Source organism: Drosophila grimshawi, unplaced genomic scaffold (assembly GCF_018153295.1).
Source record: "Drosophila grimshawi isolate 15287-2541.00 unplaced genomic scaffold, ASM1815329v1 contig_1377, whole genome shotgun sequence".
Taxonomy (NCBI): Eukaryota; Metazoa; Arthropoda; class Insecta; order Diptera; family Drosophilidae; genus Drosophila; species Drosophila grimshawi.
The window spans coordinates 22226604-22243342 of NW_025062900.1; the positions used below are offsets into that span (position 1 = coordinate 22226604).

Genomic DNA, 16739 nt, shown 5'->3' on the forward strand with positions numbered 1-16739 from the left:
ATTTTAATTTATCCGACGCGCACAACCGTACCGCACGAAAGTCGTAGAAGAATATTTTGCACTCTGGTCAAGTCGATAGCAGCTCGGCATCGATAACGTCGATAGACAAATATGTTGCTAAGCAGCATATGGCCAAGCACTTTCAACGCTAGCAACATTTGCTTTGCGATTAACAAGTTGGCAGCTCGGTCAATTTTAGCATAGTTATTTAACAGCTGTAAGCTAAACTGTTGCTTTTAACATAAGATTTGAATTTTTGCATTTGGTGCGCAGGATTATGCTATCAATTTTGTGTGATTTCGAACCAAATTTAAGTCTCAGATGTACTTATGCTGCATAGTTTTTTACTTGTATTTTTAAAGATATTCCTGCAATTGATTGAGAACCTGTGCAAAAATTCGTCTGTTGAGCTCAAAATGGCACTGTTAAAACACTGTTCATTAACATGAACAGTTTATGTGTATAACAGTGTAATTAACGCGCGGCACAAAATTTAAATGCTTTTTTCAAACCATCAACTGAAGTATGAGAAAATAATAAGCTAGGAAATTTCGTTTTAAGTAAAAATACTATATAAATATTTTCCATTCTCAGTTTATTTATTTTTGTCAGCTTTTTAGCGGTGCGCATAGGAAAACATACAAATGTTTGCAATTATGTACATATGTATATATAAAAGGATATATTTTGAGACGCTTAAAAACTACACAATAAAATTATTGCATTATTTTATTGGTTTATTTAAATATTTACAATAAAATATGTGTATTGTACAAAATGATAGCCGAACTCGTTGCTTTCTCTATCTCTCTCTCCTCATTTAAATCTCAAAAAGTTACCCGCTCCACCCAACGGTCCATGTCCAAAGTGGAGCGCATCTGATGTCAACTCGGATCGAGTACGTGCTTCCCGAACGGAGGCGATACGTTGCTGGCCACTGATGTAGCCCAGAGAGCCCGAGCCCAAGTACACATTGCCATTGGGCAGACGAATGTATCCCAAGCCACCTGAGCCCAATGCAACCGATTCCTGTCTCTGGCCCTGATTGAGTTGGCGCGGCTGCAGACTCAATGCCTGCTGCTCCAGGACCAGAGCATTCGCACGTGAGTCCAGTTGACGACCAGAACCAGCACTAGAGGCGGGACCTGAGCCGGCGAAGGCAGTGGCACCAATACCACTTGCACCCAAGTGTGCACGATAGCGATCAAAGAAAGTGGATTTAAGGAACGGCGCCGGACTCTCGCTGATATCATTGTCAATTATCTCGATGACCGCATACTGCTTCAGCTGTCGTCCAGAGGCGTCCACATAGGACTCCCCGGGCGAGAAGAGAGCCGTTTTGCCAAATGGAATACGCAGCGGCTGTGGAGCAGCCGGACCACTGGGCACATTAAAAGGCAGTTGCGGCTGGCCGGGAGCACTGGGCACATTGATGGGCTGTTGCAGCTGGCTGGGCGTCCTAACCACTGTCGGCTGCTGACCATGATAAGTGACGGAGGTCTGTGGCGCGGCTGATGCCGGATAGCTAACAATTTTAGTTACTGCTGGTGTGCCGGGCAGAAAGCGACTCAAAATGCTGCCCGCCGGCTGCGTTGGAGTTCGCTGTTGGAAACCATGTCCAGTGGGCAGTGAAGGCAGCGCCGGCACCGGTGGCAGCGGCTGGACCGTGGACAACGGTGCAAATTGATGGCCCGTGTAGGAGGAGGGTGGCGAGGGACCCGGCCGATCATAATGATAGCCAGCGGGCTCAGCACTCAGAGGTTGCACTACGACCACAAGCAGCAGCAACATCTTAGGCATATCCATCTTCAAACGATAGAGAGACATCTGCAAAGAGACAGAAAGAGAGAGAGAGAGAGATGTAGAGCTTGAGTATCCATAGCACATTACACACACAAACTTTCATGACATCATAATAATAGTAATAATAGCAGCCAATCAATCTTATAAATGTTTAATGAGACGCACAGACGTAAACATAATTGATGAAAATCACTTTACGTTTGCTGTTTACAGTTTACGGGTTATTCATATTCAACTCAACAAATAGGGTATGCTAACTAATGCATTAAGTTGGTTACTTTTCTCTTCAAATTATAGGATTTTAATAAAAATATCTCTCAACTATTGCAGTATTTAACATGATACAAAATATATACATTTTTGACACATTATAAATATTTGCGAATTAAAAAAAGATCCGCAAAATAAACAAAAAAAATGTATATATATAAATAAAACATGCACAAAAACACTTTTTAAGTAAAGCAAAGCTTCTTTCATAGCTAGAATAACCAGCTAGTAAAAATTTGTATTCCCTTTTCCTTCTTGAAAATCTGTCACGAGAGGAACAATCTTTAAATTATATAATAATACAATTTATATTGACATACAAGGTGGAGTCGGCTCTGTTGTTCAGCAGATTAATGGCCAGGTTGTTTGGATATGTTTAATGATTATGGTACAGGTAACATTAAAAAGTTGAGCATTATATATAAATATAATAATATATTTCAATAAAATTCAATTTATCTTCTGCAATAATTACTTTTAACTTTTATCACTTCCTTTTCCAATGTTATGCATTGATTTTCGTCCTAATTGAGTAGTGAATAAAAAGCTAAGCTTCAAGGAATGCCGACCCCAAATGGTTAAAACACAAAAACAAAATAAATTTCTTCAAATTTGTCATCTAATCAAATAACAAACATACAATCACATAAAAACACAAGTCAAAGCTACAAATTGGTTTTTATAGATGTCACAAAATTAATTGTAAGTATATATTGAAAAGCTATAGCAATAGCTAACTCTAAAAACATGATTGATTGGCTGTTTATTATTATTAAGTATTGCTTTTGTTAGGGTATTTGGAGTTTGTCAACGAGCTTGTAAATTGACTTGAGCGTTTTGCTTTTTGTTATTTAATTGATTTAATTTGTGGCGCGCGTTTACAGCAGCCACTGTGCGAGTTGTCCGCAGCTGAAGCTGAAACTGAGCTGAATTCGCGCTGTTTGACTCGTAATTGGCGTGATATTTCATGCATCGATTGTGTGTCTCGCATGTTGCCCAAGGCATAATCACAGCTATAACCACAAGTATAACCAATCGACATAATGAAGTGCAACTAATTAGCCGGCAGAGTGAAGTAAACATAAGCAAAGCTTTATTCGTCAGAGAGCAGCCAACAAAGCCACATGCAAAGTTGTCGCTGGGCGGTCATTTAATCTTAGACTTAATGGGCCTATTTAAGTGCTGTCATGTCTATTAACAATAACACGCTGGGTGGGATGGATGGAGGTGGCTAGTATTAACAGCAACAAAATTCGCGGCAGTCGTCGACTGATGATATTAATCAACACGGCGTTGGGGGCATTAAACAGTTGCCAAGCTGCCAAGTTGCAAGGTTCAAATGTGTTTGCCATTGGCTTGCGGACTAGTTGCCAACTTGTGGCGTGTGGCCAGAATTACCCTTGTTGTTGTTGTTGCTGCAGCTTTTGTTGTTGTTGGTTTAGGTTGCGCGTGGGCGTTGAGTCAGCTGCAGTTCATGGGAACATAATTCACTTAGTTGCCGTGTTTACATAAATGGCGCTTAATTAAGTTATCAACAACAACAAAAACACTAACATTGAACGTGGCGTGTTGTTGGGGTTAAAAGTTTAAAAGTTGTTGTCTTTTTTCTTGGTCTTGTAATCCATCATAATGCTTGATTATTTCAAGATAAAAATTTGTGAATGTAGTTTGATTATTTGCCAGTCAGAGCTCGTGAATTTTAGGTTTGTATTGCCTTTCAAGACTCTGTCAAAGTTCTTGTTGGTTGACAGATGTCCTTATTTGCAGTGCAACTTGCAAAAAGTCTAATTTTATTCAGTTTTCAATTAAATTTTATTCAAGTTTAAAGTTTAACTTTGTTATGCTTCGGTCTGCTATAATTCCTAGACTTATGTTTTAAACATATTTGTTCATATAGCCAACAAGGAAACCAAATTAATAAATATAATTAATTTATTAAATTTAGAATGTGCACTTACTAATGCAATTAACTGTATGCAGGGTGCGCCTTTGTCAATAACGTCCGTTGTAATTGACAAGCTTACTTTCAATACTATTTAATAGTTGACAGCTAATCATCGAGTGCAATTCTTTGTAAACAATTTAATAATAATCCGTTGAAAGTGGGCTTTTCAGACAGGTTTTATAAACTTCTAATAAACAGTTAAACTGGATTACTGCACATAAATATTATATATTAATCTGACCTTAGGATTTTCTTTATATTTTGGGCACTTTTGTTTTCGCAGAATGTTATCCAAGTGTTATCTAAATTGCTAAATCCTATAAATTTCAAGTTCTTTTTTATCGGCAAATATCTTTGCCGGCAAGTTTGTTACTTAAGTCTTTTGTTTTATGCAGTCCATAAATCAGCTGCTACGCACAAAAACAGAAAAATCCGAAAATACATATAGCTTATATAGGCTATATATATTTTCATTGCTGGTCCAGCACAAATAGATTTGTAATAAATTATGCGCTTCCAGCTCCGTAATAAATCAATAAATGTGGCCAAACGCAACTTTTTGTGCGACCCATTCGCAGGTTTTTATTTTCTTTTCGTTTTTGTTGTGCGTTTTTTTCGCTTGAGTTCTGTTTTTTTCTTATATTTTTTGCATACGCACCCAACGCATTTTTTTGTTTGTGCAGCAGCCGCAGCGTGTGCCAAAGTTGTATAGAAACACAACCGCATTCAACAACAACTACAAGAGCTGGCCACAGAGAGACTTGCAACGCGCTCGTTACGACTGTCGCCTGTGTCCAGCGTTTAGAAATAAAAAAAAAACATGCCACAAGTGAATTGCGCCTCAGGTATTCAGCTTTAGACTTCTTGGGACAGTTTATGCAATGGTCGAGCAAACAGATATACACGATAAGCTTGAGACAGAAACAAAAAGCAAGCCATAATGGATGAGTCTAACATGCATCGATATGCATAGCCGTGTGAATAAAATTGTTAAAAAATTGTATAATCTCAATTAATATATTTTATTTCGATTTTTCAAAGTAACTTACTTTTGTTTAGTACTGCATATGTGATGATTATAATTTTTGTTGATTATTATTTATTTTGTAAAATCACTGCTTATAATTTTTCTGGCTTATTCCTTTCTCCAATAAGTGCTGCAAAAATCAGATGATTATATTTAACTAGTTATTCTACCTACACTAACTAAAAATATTTGTCCAGGTAGTAATTAATTCATTTTGATGCACATATCTGTATTTTGGAAATACTAAGTAGTTTAACTTTAACTACGTTGAAATACCATTAAGTTAGAGTTAACTCTTGGCTCAAGTGTATATAGTCAACTATTCAGTTGCCACCTTCGCTGGCATTTACCATTATATATGTATGTACTTAGTAAATACTTTTCAATATTGTGCTATCAAAATTGCAATTGCAACATGGAAACACCTATTTCTCCCCTCCACCCTCTTGCCCCTATTGCAGTACACAAGTGACAACCACTGTGTGCGTGTGTGTGTGTGTGTGCGGCATAGACTTGAAAGGCACTTGGCAAAAAGGCAGACCGACCGCAGCAAGTCCCGCAAATCTAGTCTCAGATCTCTCTGGTCTCGACTCTCAGGTCTCAATTCGCGTGCCCATTTCAAACTCAATGAATGAATTGCATTGATTGAGCGACGACGTCGCACGCACCTCGCTTCGGGCTTGGGACTGGTCCATAACAACAGCAACAACAAGAACCACATCAATATCCACATCCATTTAAGCATTTTGAGTCTCTCTACGCGCTCTATAAATTTCGTTTCGTCGTTTGGATTTTCCACACGCTGCTCCTGCCCCGAACTGTGTCAAACTTCGGCGTTTGATTTGTTGTTAACTTTTGCGTGGCACTCAGCTTTTTTTTTTCTTTCTTTTTTTTTTTTTAGGTGCGATTGCATCAGCAGCATGGTCCCAGTTATACAGTATATGCGGGACGGAAATTAGATTTTTGTGCAAATAATTAAAATCCTTTGATAGTCATTTTTTTTGGGACTGCGTGCTCAGAGCGATTGCCGCTCACTTTCCGAACGGAGGCTTTGGGGCAAAATCTGGCCAAGATTGGGTCATAAAATGCAATCACTGTGCGCATATTAAGTTATGCGCAGTAGTCAGGATGTCACGTCAATTGTGCAATATTCATAGAGAGATCTCGGGGCGGGGACTTGACTTGAAAGTGCGTCACTTTTATTTGCAGTTAAATGGCGCTATGGGTTTTTTGTGGGTTGCCATGGGATATTACGACCAATGAAACCAGTTTAATAAACTGGTATAATTTGGCAATGCTACTTAAGTTAGCCAAATACTAACTAGTCGCTCAGGAGGGTGTCGTAAATTGCCACGAAATCTCATTCATCTAACCGCATGGCATTAGCCATTCTCAATTAATCATTTGGATGCACATCCTCCCAAAAATTCCACTGCAATCTGGCTACACATGTACCATGTAGATAAATATAAAAAAAAACGAGCGAAAAGCTAACATAATAATTAATTATCCCGGCCAAAGAAAAAAGTATGACGACTGTTGCGTATACGCAATATTAGCCAGCAGCAACACAGAAAAAACATCAAAAGTAAAACAAACACACAAAGCATACCGATGTGAGGATACTCTATTGCTTCGTCTGATCTGATCCTTACATATATATCTAATTTTAGAGCAAATTTAAATTTAATTGTTATATGTGTTTAGTACTAAAAGTAACCTTCAGCAATTGTGTAATTCCTGCACAAAGTAAATTCCTAAATTGCCATTTAATGAAAGATAGTATAACTCTATTTAATCATTTTGAAATTAAATTAATAAGCGGGAGATAAACTATAGCTATAAATATAGCTCATAACTGCAGCTGACCTTGTCTACTTAGACTGTCCATACAATTACTGTGAATATATATTTGAAAACTAATTTTAATTCGACCAAAGTGTAGCTTCATATTTTATGTTTCATCATAGCATTTAATCTTTTATGAGCTGAATTAATTTCCTGCTAACTTTATGGCTTAGTTATCGAACTTCTTCGCTATCAAGAGTATCAGAGAGTATTGAACGACATGTTTTTAATTACCAGTACCACGCAGGCCTTTCGAATGCGTAAACGAGTTGGTCAGGCAACGCAGATTTTCAATTAAAGCCATTGGTTGCTCCCGAGACAGACCACAGCCAGCGAGAAGGTAGATAGCATTAGGGTGTGCCGGCATTTACAGTCTTGGCCGCCAGCTCAGCACCTACGATGAGGCAGTAGCAGTGGCAACAGTGGCTTTTAGCATTTATGCCTGGCGGCGGCGTTCGAGAAAAATTTGCGTAAGCTGCCGCGTAATTCGAGTGCCGCCGCCTTTCCAAATGGCTTCCAATCTTGCATCGGCATCGACATCGGCATCGCCATCGCAATCTCCAAGGCTGCGTGGCCAACACTTTGGAACTTTGGCGCTGGGATTGGAGCTAGTTAACCTGGTCCAGCGTCCCGACTTGAGGCAACGTGGCTTGTTGTAATACGCGTCGCTGGACACACAACAAAACTGATTGACTTGAGGCGATTTTGTTTTTTCTTTTTTTTTCATTTTTGTACGCATTTTATGTCTAGATGCTTGGTTCATTTTGCAGTTTCACGCCAAATGTGGTCGCATTAAAAACTTTGCTAATTGATGTCGTTCACAAGCCATGTTGCTCGCTTACAGCTTGTTGCACGTTGCGACAAGTTGTGGCACACTGCTTGTTGTTTGTTGCAACAGCTGATTTTTTTTGCAGACACATCAATCCAAAATTCGGGCAATGTTAACTCGTTTAATTCCCTGAGGGGTTCCGACACTTAAAGTGTCATTAAGAACGCTTCTCTAACAAGCAAAAGGCAATTAATGCCACAAATTTACAATTTTACACAAATTTCATAATTAATCTAACTCTTTTTTTAATGCTTTTAACTGACAAAGTGTCTTGCATAACTCATATAAATATATATTTTGGTAGAAACTTTACAGTTTTCATATAACCTTTATAAAGCTTAGTTAGCTTATAATTTTATAAAATGACCAAACTGTGAGCAAGCAAAACCATAAAAAATACAATATCTGTTAAGTATCTTTAATATTATAATATTTACTAAAACTATAATTGCTTAAATTTCTTTTACCAGCTTAAACTATGTATTAAGCAGAAAATATATATATTTTTATGTGTTTCTCAAATTGCCACCTAATGAATCTATACGTTACCTGTTACCTGGAAAGTAATAAAAAAGCTATTTAATCCACATTGCTAAATCTAAAAAACAAACACACAAACAGTAAGCTGAAGTTTGTATGCACTTTCTGTGATTTAATAGACATATCGTATTTATTTCATTTAAAACAGATACATTTCTTTATAAGCAAAAATGTTTTTGATGAATTAAGATTTCCCGGGGTATCAAAAATATATATGTAGAATATAAGCATATATATATATATATATCTTGCATATGAAATAATAGTTATAGTTATCCGTAGTCGCTTTCAATATCCCGAAAAAGTATATAAGCCACATAAGAATACTCTAAGCTCTTTGTATTAAAGTTACTTCTTAATGACTTTTGCTTATGCTTTAATATCTAAAATATTTTTTGGAGTAATAATTATGTATATATCATAGAAAAATATAATAAGTTGCACTAACTATTAAACAACACTCCAACTTTCTTACAGTTCATGGTGAACAGCAACATGCAGTTGCTTAAGACATTGACTGTGTTTTTACATAGGAATTTGAATATAAAGTAACGCCTTGTGCTCAATAGCTTACAACCATACCACGCCCACATGCGTTAGCCACTCGCACAAGTCCCAATTTGTAATGGAACATGCTAAAAACATTGCGCAATAATTTGCATTAAATGACAGCCGTAGACAAGCCGACTTGACCTGGTTAGCTGATAGTAAAAATGCAGTCAATACTCCTCACGACAGGTGTGAACAGATTATATACTGGTCACAAGATTCCATCTGGCCACGGCTACTATGTTAACGAAGACCCAATCAAGTAATAAAAACGTTTTAATTACCCAAGTTCTGGACTAAAAATACATTTTATATCATTAAAGAAGAACACAGCTAGCTACTTGATATTAAGTCAATCAAGAATATTTAGTTAGCTACTTAACTGTCAAAGTCAAACACGAATATTGACAAGCGGATACTCTGTAGATTCATGTCTTAAGCTTATGGGAAACAGTTGCATCAATAAATTCTATTCAGCTGTGCAGCAAATTTCTCACGGTTTGTCACATCATCATAGCATAATAGATTTTTACTTATCACATACAAATATAATTTATATTCAATTTAATACATATTATATATTTTGATGCTACTTCTGCAATGAATCTTTATACATGCAGTCAAAAATCTATTAAAGCCAATTAATGTTGTTTGACTCAGTCTTTTGTTAATTAGCATTAAATTGAACCAAGTTCGCCACAAACTAGATACATAGATAGATATAAGAATATATATATATATATATATATATACATATATGAATCTAAGTAGCTGGCAATTATTGGAGGAGGAGACGTTTGCCATTCTGTACGCTGTCATTTCGAATGTCAAACTTGAGTTGCTACTAATTGCCCCAAAGTGTCAAGTAAATATTGTAAATACTGTTTTTGTTGCTGCTGCTGTTGCCGCTGAGCTTGGTTTGCCGGTGGGGCACATTCTAGCGCCTGTGACATATCACGAACTTTGTTTTGTGAAATGCAAATTCAGGCAAATGATAAATTTGCATTGCACTCGCATTGGAATTGAGTAATCACCACAGATATTCGTAGAAATCGAAAGGCATGCGTGACTCGCCAAATAACTGACAAACCCCAAAACTTCGCCAAAATCGGGCAAAACAAAACGATTGACTTACTGCCCAACTGAACCCGTCTTTGAACTCAACTCGGGTAATACTCATAATCACCAAATAATTGAACTTTTAACTGGCCAACGCCGCAGGGCGATGTTAACAAAAAACATTTTGTATAAATACAAGTTAAATGGATTTGATTACTGAATGAAAGTTACGCAATCAAAAATGAGATAAAGAGGCTTCTGTGCCATTCAAATTGGTGAGTAAGCATCATTTTGAATGAAATACAATTTAATGCCAGGATAAGCTGTTGAGTTATAAATTATTGTTCATTTACTTTGAACTATAAGGGTCATTAACATTTTGGCACGTGTTGTATAAGGCTTCTCGGAATAAAGAAAAACATAAATACATATAAGGATTTGTATCGATCTCAGAAAATGTGCGTATTCATATAGGATGAGTTTTGTTGCCAGCGGTCAAATCGTTTTAAAATATGTTTCCTTACTATTCCAAAGACGATATCATTTTCAAGTTTAAAATTTTCAATAATTTTCAATATCGACTAAGTAGTTTCTATGAAATCGTGACAAAGACATTCACTTTACAATGTTGGGTTCATCCAATAGATGGAATCATGAAATGACTGTAGGGTGAAATAAATTCTCAATGGGAATCTTAATCACAATAAGCAGCTGAGCTGTGACTAAGTCTTAACTAACGTTGAAGGTTATTTCAGCTACTGAATTTAATTAATACAATAGATTCCCAATCGTTTAGCGAAGATTCAATATTCCTTTTCTACGATTTGTAAAGTATTTTAGTTTAGATCGCCCGCAGTGCTTAATCACGAGCCTCTTCTTGATTTTAACATAATTGCATTAAATAGACTCGGCTGCTCTCGCTTGTTATGGTTGTAATTGTATTTGTTTTGATTTCTGATTTGTTTACAAGTCATTACGTAATGAATTTGAGTTTTTTTTGGTTTTTTTTTGTGGCTGACGCTGCATTTCTTATTGTTGTTATTGTTAACGCTAAACCCTTGTAATTGAACTTTGAACTAAAATCGATGTTGGTTAGTTTGTAGGCCAGAGCCAATTGATTTCAATTGTTACACAACTAACAGCAGAAACAGGGTACGCCCAGAAACAGAAACCGGGGCCTTGAATGCATTTGAGATTAACGGAGATGCCTGGCCAGAGCTGCTCCAAATGCGCTTTAGTCGGCTAGATCAACGACATAGAGGCAATCACAAGAGTCGCTCTGCTGAAACTCAATTATGTCGTTTAGTTTCACTTGAGTTTGTCTGCTAATGCACTTTTTTTTACGTGGTTTTGTGGTGCAGTGACTTGGTTCGCAAATGTCAATCAGACCCCGTACGCATTTCTAGGCGCAGTCTGGCATGTGGCATGGCTCGCCCTGCCCCATGCCACAAGCCTCAGCTGCTGCCAGCTGATGTTAGAACTGACTGGCAATGCGTCGACTTCATTAAGATAAATATCTGTGTTGGCTGTTCTATTAGCTGCCATAGCTCAGTGTATATATTGCCAAACGGTGTACAAGATAACCTCAACCACATACAATGGTATTTATATACCCTTACATATTCTCAAGCTTTTCATACGCTTGAAATATTCATATTATTTACTTTCAAGTGAACCCTAGCTGGTCTTTATATTAAATTTATTTAAAACGAATTAGTAATAATTTATTACGTAAATACGTATTTAATCATTAATATATTATTATAGTGTTTTAGAAAGTCGATCAAATGTTTGATTTTTTTCATTGGATATTTTAATGTCGTATTCAAATTCAATTACTTTTTTGCAACACTTAACATTTTGCAACATTCATATAATATACATATATTTTTGTTGATAAGAAAGGGATTGTCAACATATTTATTATGTATTTAAGTCGCTACCTTTTATAGTCAATGGGAACATGTCGTTTGACTCCATTATGCCAGGGTAGACGAATTGTGAATTAATTTCGGTTCGTTAACTTGAAGTCGGTACGCATTAATGACTTTGTTAATGGCGTTAATTAAAGTGCTCAAAATACATATTAAAGGCAGGCCAAACAAAAAGATGTGCAAACAAAATAAGCAAAACTTTTGTTCAGAAACTTTAAAGTATCTGATGCATCCGATAACTTAGTATTATGCTTAACTTCTGTTTTGTTTGTGAGCCCCTGACCAGACCATTAAATGTCAATCAAATGATCAGAATTGTTTCATATAGCCTCAAGTCCAAGCTCAAAGTTTTTTTTGTATAAATATAACTGGGGCTTTTTTTGTGGTTTTTTGTACACAATTAAAAGTCGTGGGAATCGAATTTGCATATGCAAATCGAATACATGTTGCTTTTATTTTAGCGAATTTTAGTTGTTGGCTAGTTTATGCATTGTGTTGCTTTGTGCTTGGCCAATGTCAAAATGTAATTATTAAAAATAGAAAAAGAAACAAACCAAAAAGTTACTTTCAAGGCGGAAGTGAATGTGTGTCCGGATGGCATATGCAGAATTTTTATGATCCATCCAAATTTTGGTGTGCATCAATTCGGAACAAACTTGCTCTACACTTATTTTTGAGAGCTCAATAGATTTTCGCACATATTTGAAATGCCATTAAATGAAATGCGTTAAGCAGTTAACACGCTGCAATTGTAACTGGATATATGTAAGAGCCGACAAATGTTTATCGACTGCAATACATGAATTATTCATTAGACGGGAGTTCAGGTCCCGAGTACCAAGACTCTGTTGACTTAAATGATATTTGGCACATTTTGGAGTCCACACTTCCCGAGCATTTGTTCGCCTTGGTGTTTGACAATCTGTCGCTCGCAGCTCGTATTGTATGTTAATTTGTGTTCATTACAAGCAAACTGTTGTTGCTGCTGTTGTTATTGGATCTACCGCAGCTGCGGCTCAAAATGGCTTATTCAGCTCGATTTCATTTGAATCTCGAATCAGGATCCGAATTTGACATTTTCAATTTCAATTTAGCGACTGCACTTCATCGTTTCGCATTTGCCATGCTTTGTGCGCTCAATTAAAATTAATATGCAAATTTGTCCAACTATCTTGGCTCTCCTGAGACAACTGACATCTGTCGGATTGATTAAAGCCAACTAAATGAATTGAAATCAAAACTTATTATTGTAATTGCAAACTTTTACTGATTTCATTGCAAAGTGAAATCTGGAATTTGCAGACTCAGACAAATCGAGTTGACATTGTTGTTTAAACAAAGCAGAAACCTGATCTAGAATATCAAACAATGTGTTGCGATAAATTATGTATTTATCTTGTCCAATTGTATATTTATACATTGATGACATTTCGAGAATGTATATTTTTTCTTTTTTTTTTGCATTGTTTGAACAGCATCAGCTGAACTAGCGTCAGGTTATATATTTAATTTTTTATTTAGAGCTTTGATTTCTGGTTTTATAGAACAAACTTGATTTTATGTAATTTTCACGTTTTATTATTAAGCAAATATTTGTATTTTCAAGTGGAAAACAAAAGGGGGAAAAAAAATCTTAAACCTATGAAAGATTAAAATTTTTTCCTTTTTTTTTTTATTTAAGTTCAACTAATTGTTTGAACAGTTATATTTCAAACTGCAAGATTTCAGATATTATGGTGTGATATATATAGTACTTATTTCATCATCAATAGAAGTGTCAAAATTCCCAGAAGACTCACCTTCAAAATTTAGTATAACAATTTATATCCGCAATAAAATATATATATAATCCAAATATGATGTATACGTCGCAGCTGCAAATGCAAATTTATATTTATAAATGTTAATTGACATATAGGAAATAGGAAATATTATGTTTTCGACAATTGTTATTGTGTTGCATAAAGCACATGCAAATATTAATTATTATTTATTATTTGTGAATATTAATCCCGCAATAAGGATGCGTCGAAAACAGCTTATAGAGTATACGTACAACGCCTACACTTCACTTCCGCGCCGTATACGATTAAGGTCTATACAATAAATTGAAGGCACTTTTCGTCGCGCACGCGATGCTTTCGGTCTGAAGCCGTTTGCTCCACTGAACCACTTTTTATGCAACGCCAAGTTGAAGTAGCCAGCGACTCGATCAGCTTTGATCCGTCTCGCAACCGAAGTCGAGGCTTAACTCACAACCGAAGCTGCTGCCGAGATGCAAGCGAATGCCGAAGCTGTCCAGGCCCCAGCGAAGATACGTGTACGGTTTGTGTCTGGTTTGTGTCTCGACTGAGCGTGTCCACAGCTTATGCAAACAAGTAGAATTGAATGCATTTGATTATCATCTTTATGCGAGCTGTTGCCCATGGCCTTTGTTTGACTTAATTAAATTTGCAAAAATAAAACAAAACTAAAATTGGATTTTTGGCAAGCTTTGCGGCCAATCGATAAGCCACGTTAGATGTTAGTCTGAGACAACTTTGCATATTGTTTATGGGCGTTTGGATAAATCATTTCCAAATTAGTCATAAATTGCGAACCGAATTCATAGTAAACGGATCGCCAGTGGCGCTTTGAAATTGGCAAACAATTCATTTTTCAGCTGCACGCTCCGATTTTTATGATTATAGAAATCATAAATTCAATTTAATAACTTTATTCGGCCAATGCAAGTGGAATTCTTAGTGCTGCTCATAGAAACGCCCCGTTTTGGCTCGCTGCATTATCAAGTCATAAACAATAACAAAGTGGCAGCGTGTGCATGTTAAATTTCATAATCACTTAAAGTTGTAGCATAATTTTCTGTTCGACATCTGCATGGATTGCATGGAGCATGTCGTTCGATCAGCGATATTGCTGTTGTTTTTGTTGTTAGCTGTTGTTGTCAGCCTCAACAACCTCAATGGGTCGCACCAAAGTGAGTGTGAAATATTGCACTTTGTCTCAACACGATTTCCCTGGGCTCAAGCTGAAGTATTAACGGCTTCGGCCAAAGCCATTGACAAAATATGCACCAAATATGGGATCAGTACATACGTAAATAAGTCAGTTCAGCCGGAATATGGTCAGGCGAATTGTGAACTACGCCAAGCTAAATGTTATCTAAATGGCATTCATTTCACTCTTGCATAAACTTTGACAAGCCTGTCTACAAAAAGGTTATGCAATTTAGCCAGACAGCCAAATGATGCCAACAACTAATTATTATTATGCATTGAATGCCAAGAGCTTCTTCTATTTTTATGACGACTTCTCTAAGTCATGAAATATGTTTTTCAGAACATTAATATTTTTATAATAAATATTACTTACTTTTCTCGGATTTAACATGTAGTCAGAAACATAAGAAATCAAATAATAATTTAGTGATTATATTCATAGTTCATAAGGCTATTCATTTAGCACCCAAATACTTTTCGAAGGGTATCTACTCTTCGAGTCAGTGCTGGAAATTATAAGATATATATTTCATATTTTCGGTATGCTATTGTCAACTACTTTTATCTTCATTTCTATGGATGAGGAACTTGCTATTGCTAAATTGCCGAACCAGTTTTTTGCCTAATTTGATTGATATTCTTTTGTGTATGTTGAAGTGTTACTGTCACTTTCAAATCGACTGTTGACAAACGGTCGTGATTGCGATTTCCTGTTTCATTTGAATAGCAATGCCGAAAATATGCATGATAAAACAAATTTGAACATTTCAACGCCTTCCATTTAATACCCCAACATTTAACACCCGACAGACAGCGAGTACGACTTGGTTAACATAGATGCATAGACCACCCTGAGTAATGTCTTGTCAAATAGCTGACAAGTCAATTGACGTTGATGCTGACGCTTTTTGTTTGCTTCCACCGCCTTTTGGTGGCTAATGCGATCCAGACACGCAACGCCTGAAAGTCATCGTCAAATAATTCCCACCGAAAATAGTCAACTTTAATAACAATAAAAACAACAACAAGAGGCACGTTTACAGCAAATAAAATTAGCTGCCTGTCTTAGTAATTGCGGCACGGCCAAAGCCAACAGCCAGCCAAGTTAGCCAAGTTACTAACAATCGCCAACCACGACGACGATGACGATGTGGACGTGAGCTCAGGTTGACTTTGAGACTGAGGTTTGAGCCTGCATTCTCCATTTGGTAAGAAGAACGAGGGATGGCAAACATATTTTCCATTAAACTATCAAGGTTCTGTATTTGAATCTGATTACGAAATATGAACCACAATTGGTAATCACCTATGACTAAGTAACTTGCCTTTTTCGTGTAGCTTTAAGTCACAAATAAATATTTGGGAATCACGTTTGAATTGTGGCTTATACCAGTTTGAAACTGTTTTAAATTAATATAAATAAAAAAAATCGCACTACGCACTTTTAAATCAAATTCGACATTTTCAAATTAATTTAAAACCCATTAAAATTTATTTCTAAACGCCATTTTTCAAATCAACCGACTACTTTAAAGGAAAAGTATATTTCATGGTCGATATAAATGACAAAAAACTGCAATCTTCAATTCATTTATTTTTTTTTGAAGGAAATTCAAATGGCATCTTCATAAAATACAGGGTCTCTAGAGGAGGATTACTCTTTGTGTTACTTGCTGGTTTTTTGACGTCGTACGAGATTAATTTTTCGTATTTACACCGAAAGTTTTAGCGGAAATTGAAAAATGTTTAAGCCAAAAATTTTTAATGAAAAAAGTGACAAAGCAAAATGCGTTTGACGATAACGCCTGACTCGGATATACCCTGTACTAATAAAGATGGTACGTGGCTGTCAATTATCCAGTCTAGGATGCAACCTTAAAAATGTTCAACAAGTTCTTACCCATTTAAAAAATATTCGTTCCAAATAAATTTTACA

General features: G+C 36.3%; 1 protein-coding gene across 2 annotated transcripts; it reads right to left on the minus strand.

Annotated features, from left to right (window-relative positions):
• Window positions 1-613: 613 nt before the first annotated feature.
• Window positions 614-13995, minus strand: LOC6566724. Of its 2 annotated transcripts, none has more exons than XM_001993178.2 (3): window positions 13861-13993; window positions 13604-13678; window positions 614-1827 (listed from the first exon to the last, which is right to left on the minus strand). In XM_001993178.2, exon 3 carries the CDS (start codon window positions 1825-1827, stop codon window positions 817-819), a length of 1011 nt encoding a protein of 336 aa, XP_001993214.2. In that variant the 5' UTR covers window positions 13604-13678; window positions 13861-13993; the 3' UTR covers window positions 614-816. The 2 variants fall into 2 exon arrangements, 1 of the variants encoding a protein (XP_001993214.2); XR_004365348.1 differs by lacking the exon at window positions 614-1827 and adding an exon at window positions 5133-5175 and having other exon boundaries at window positions 13861-13995.
• Between the last annotated feature and the right edge of the window lie 2744 nt (window positions 13996-16739).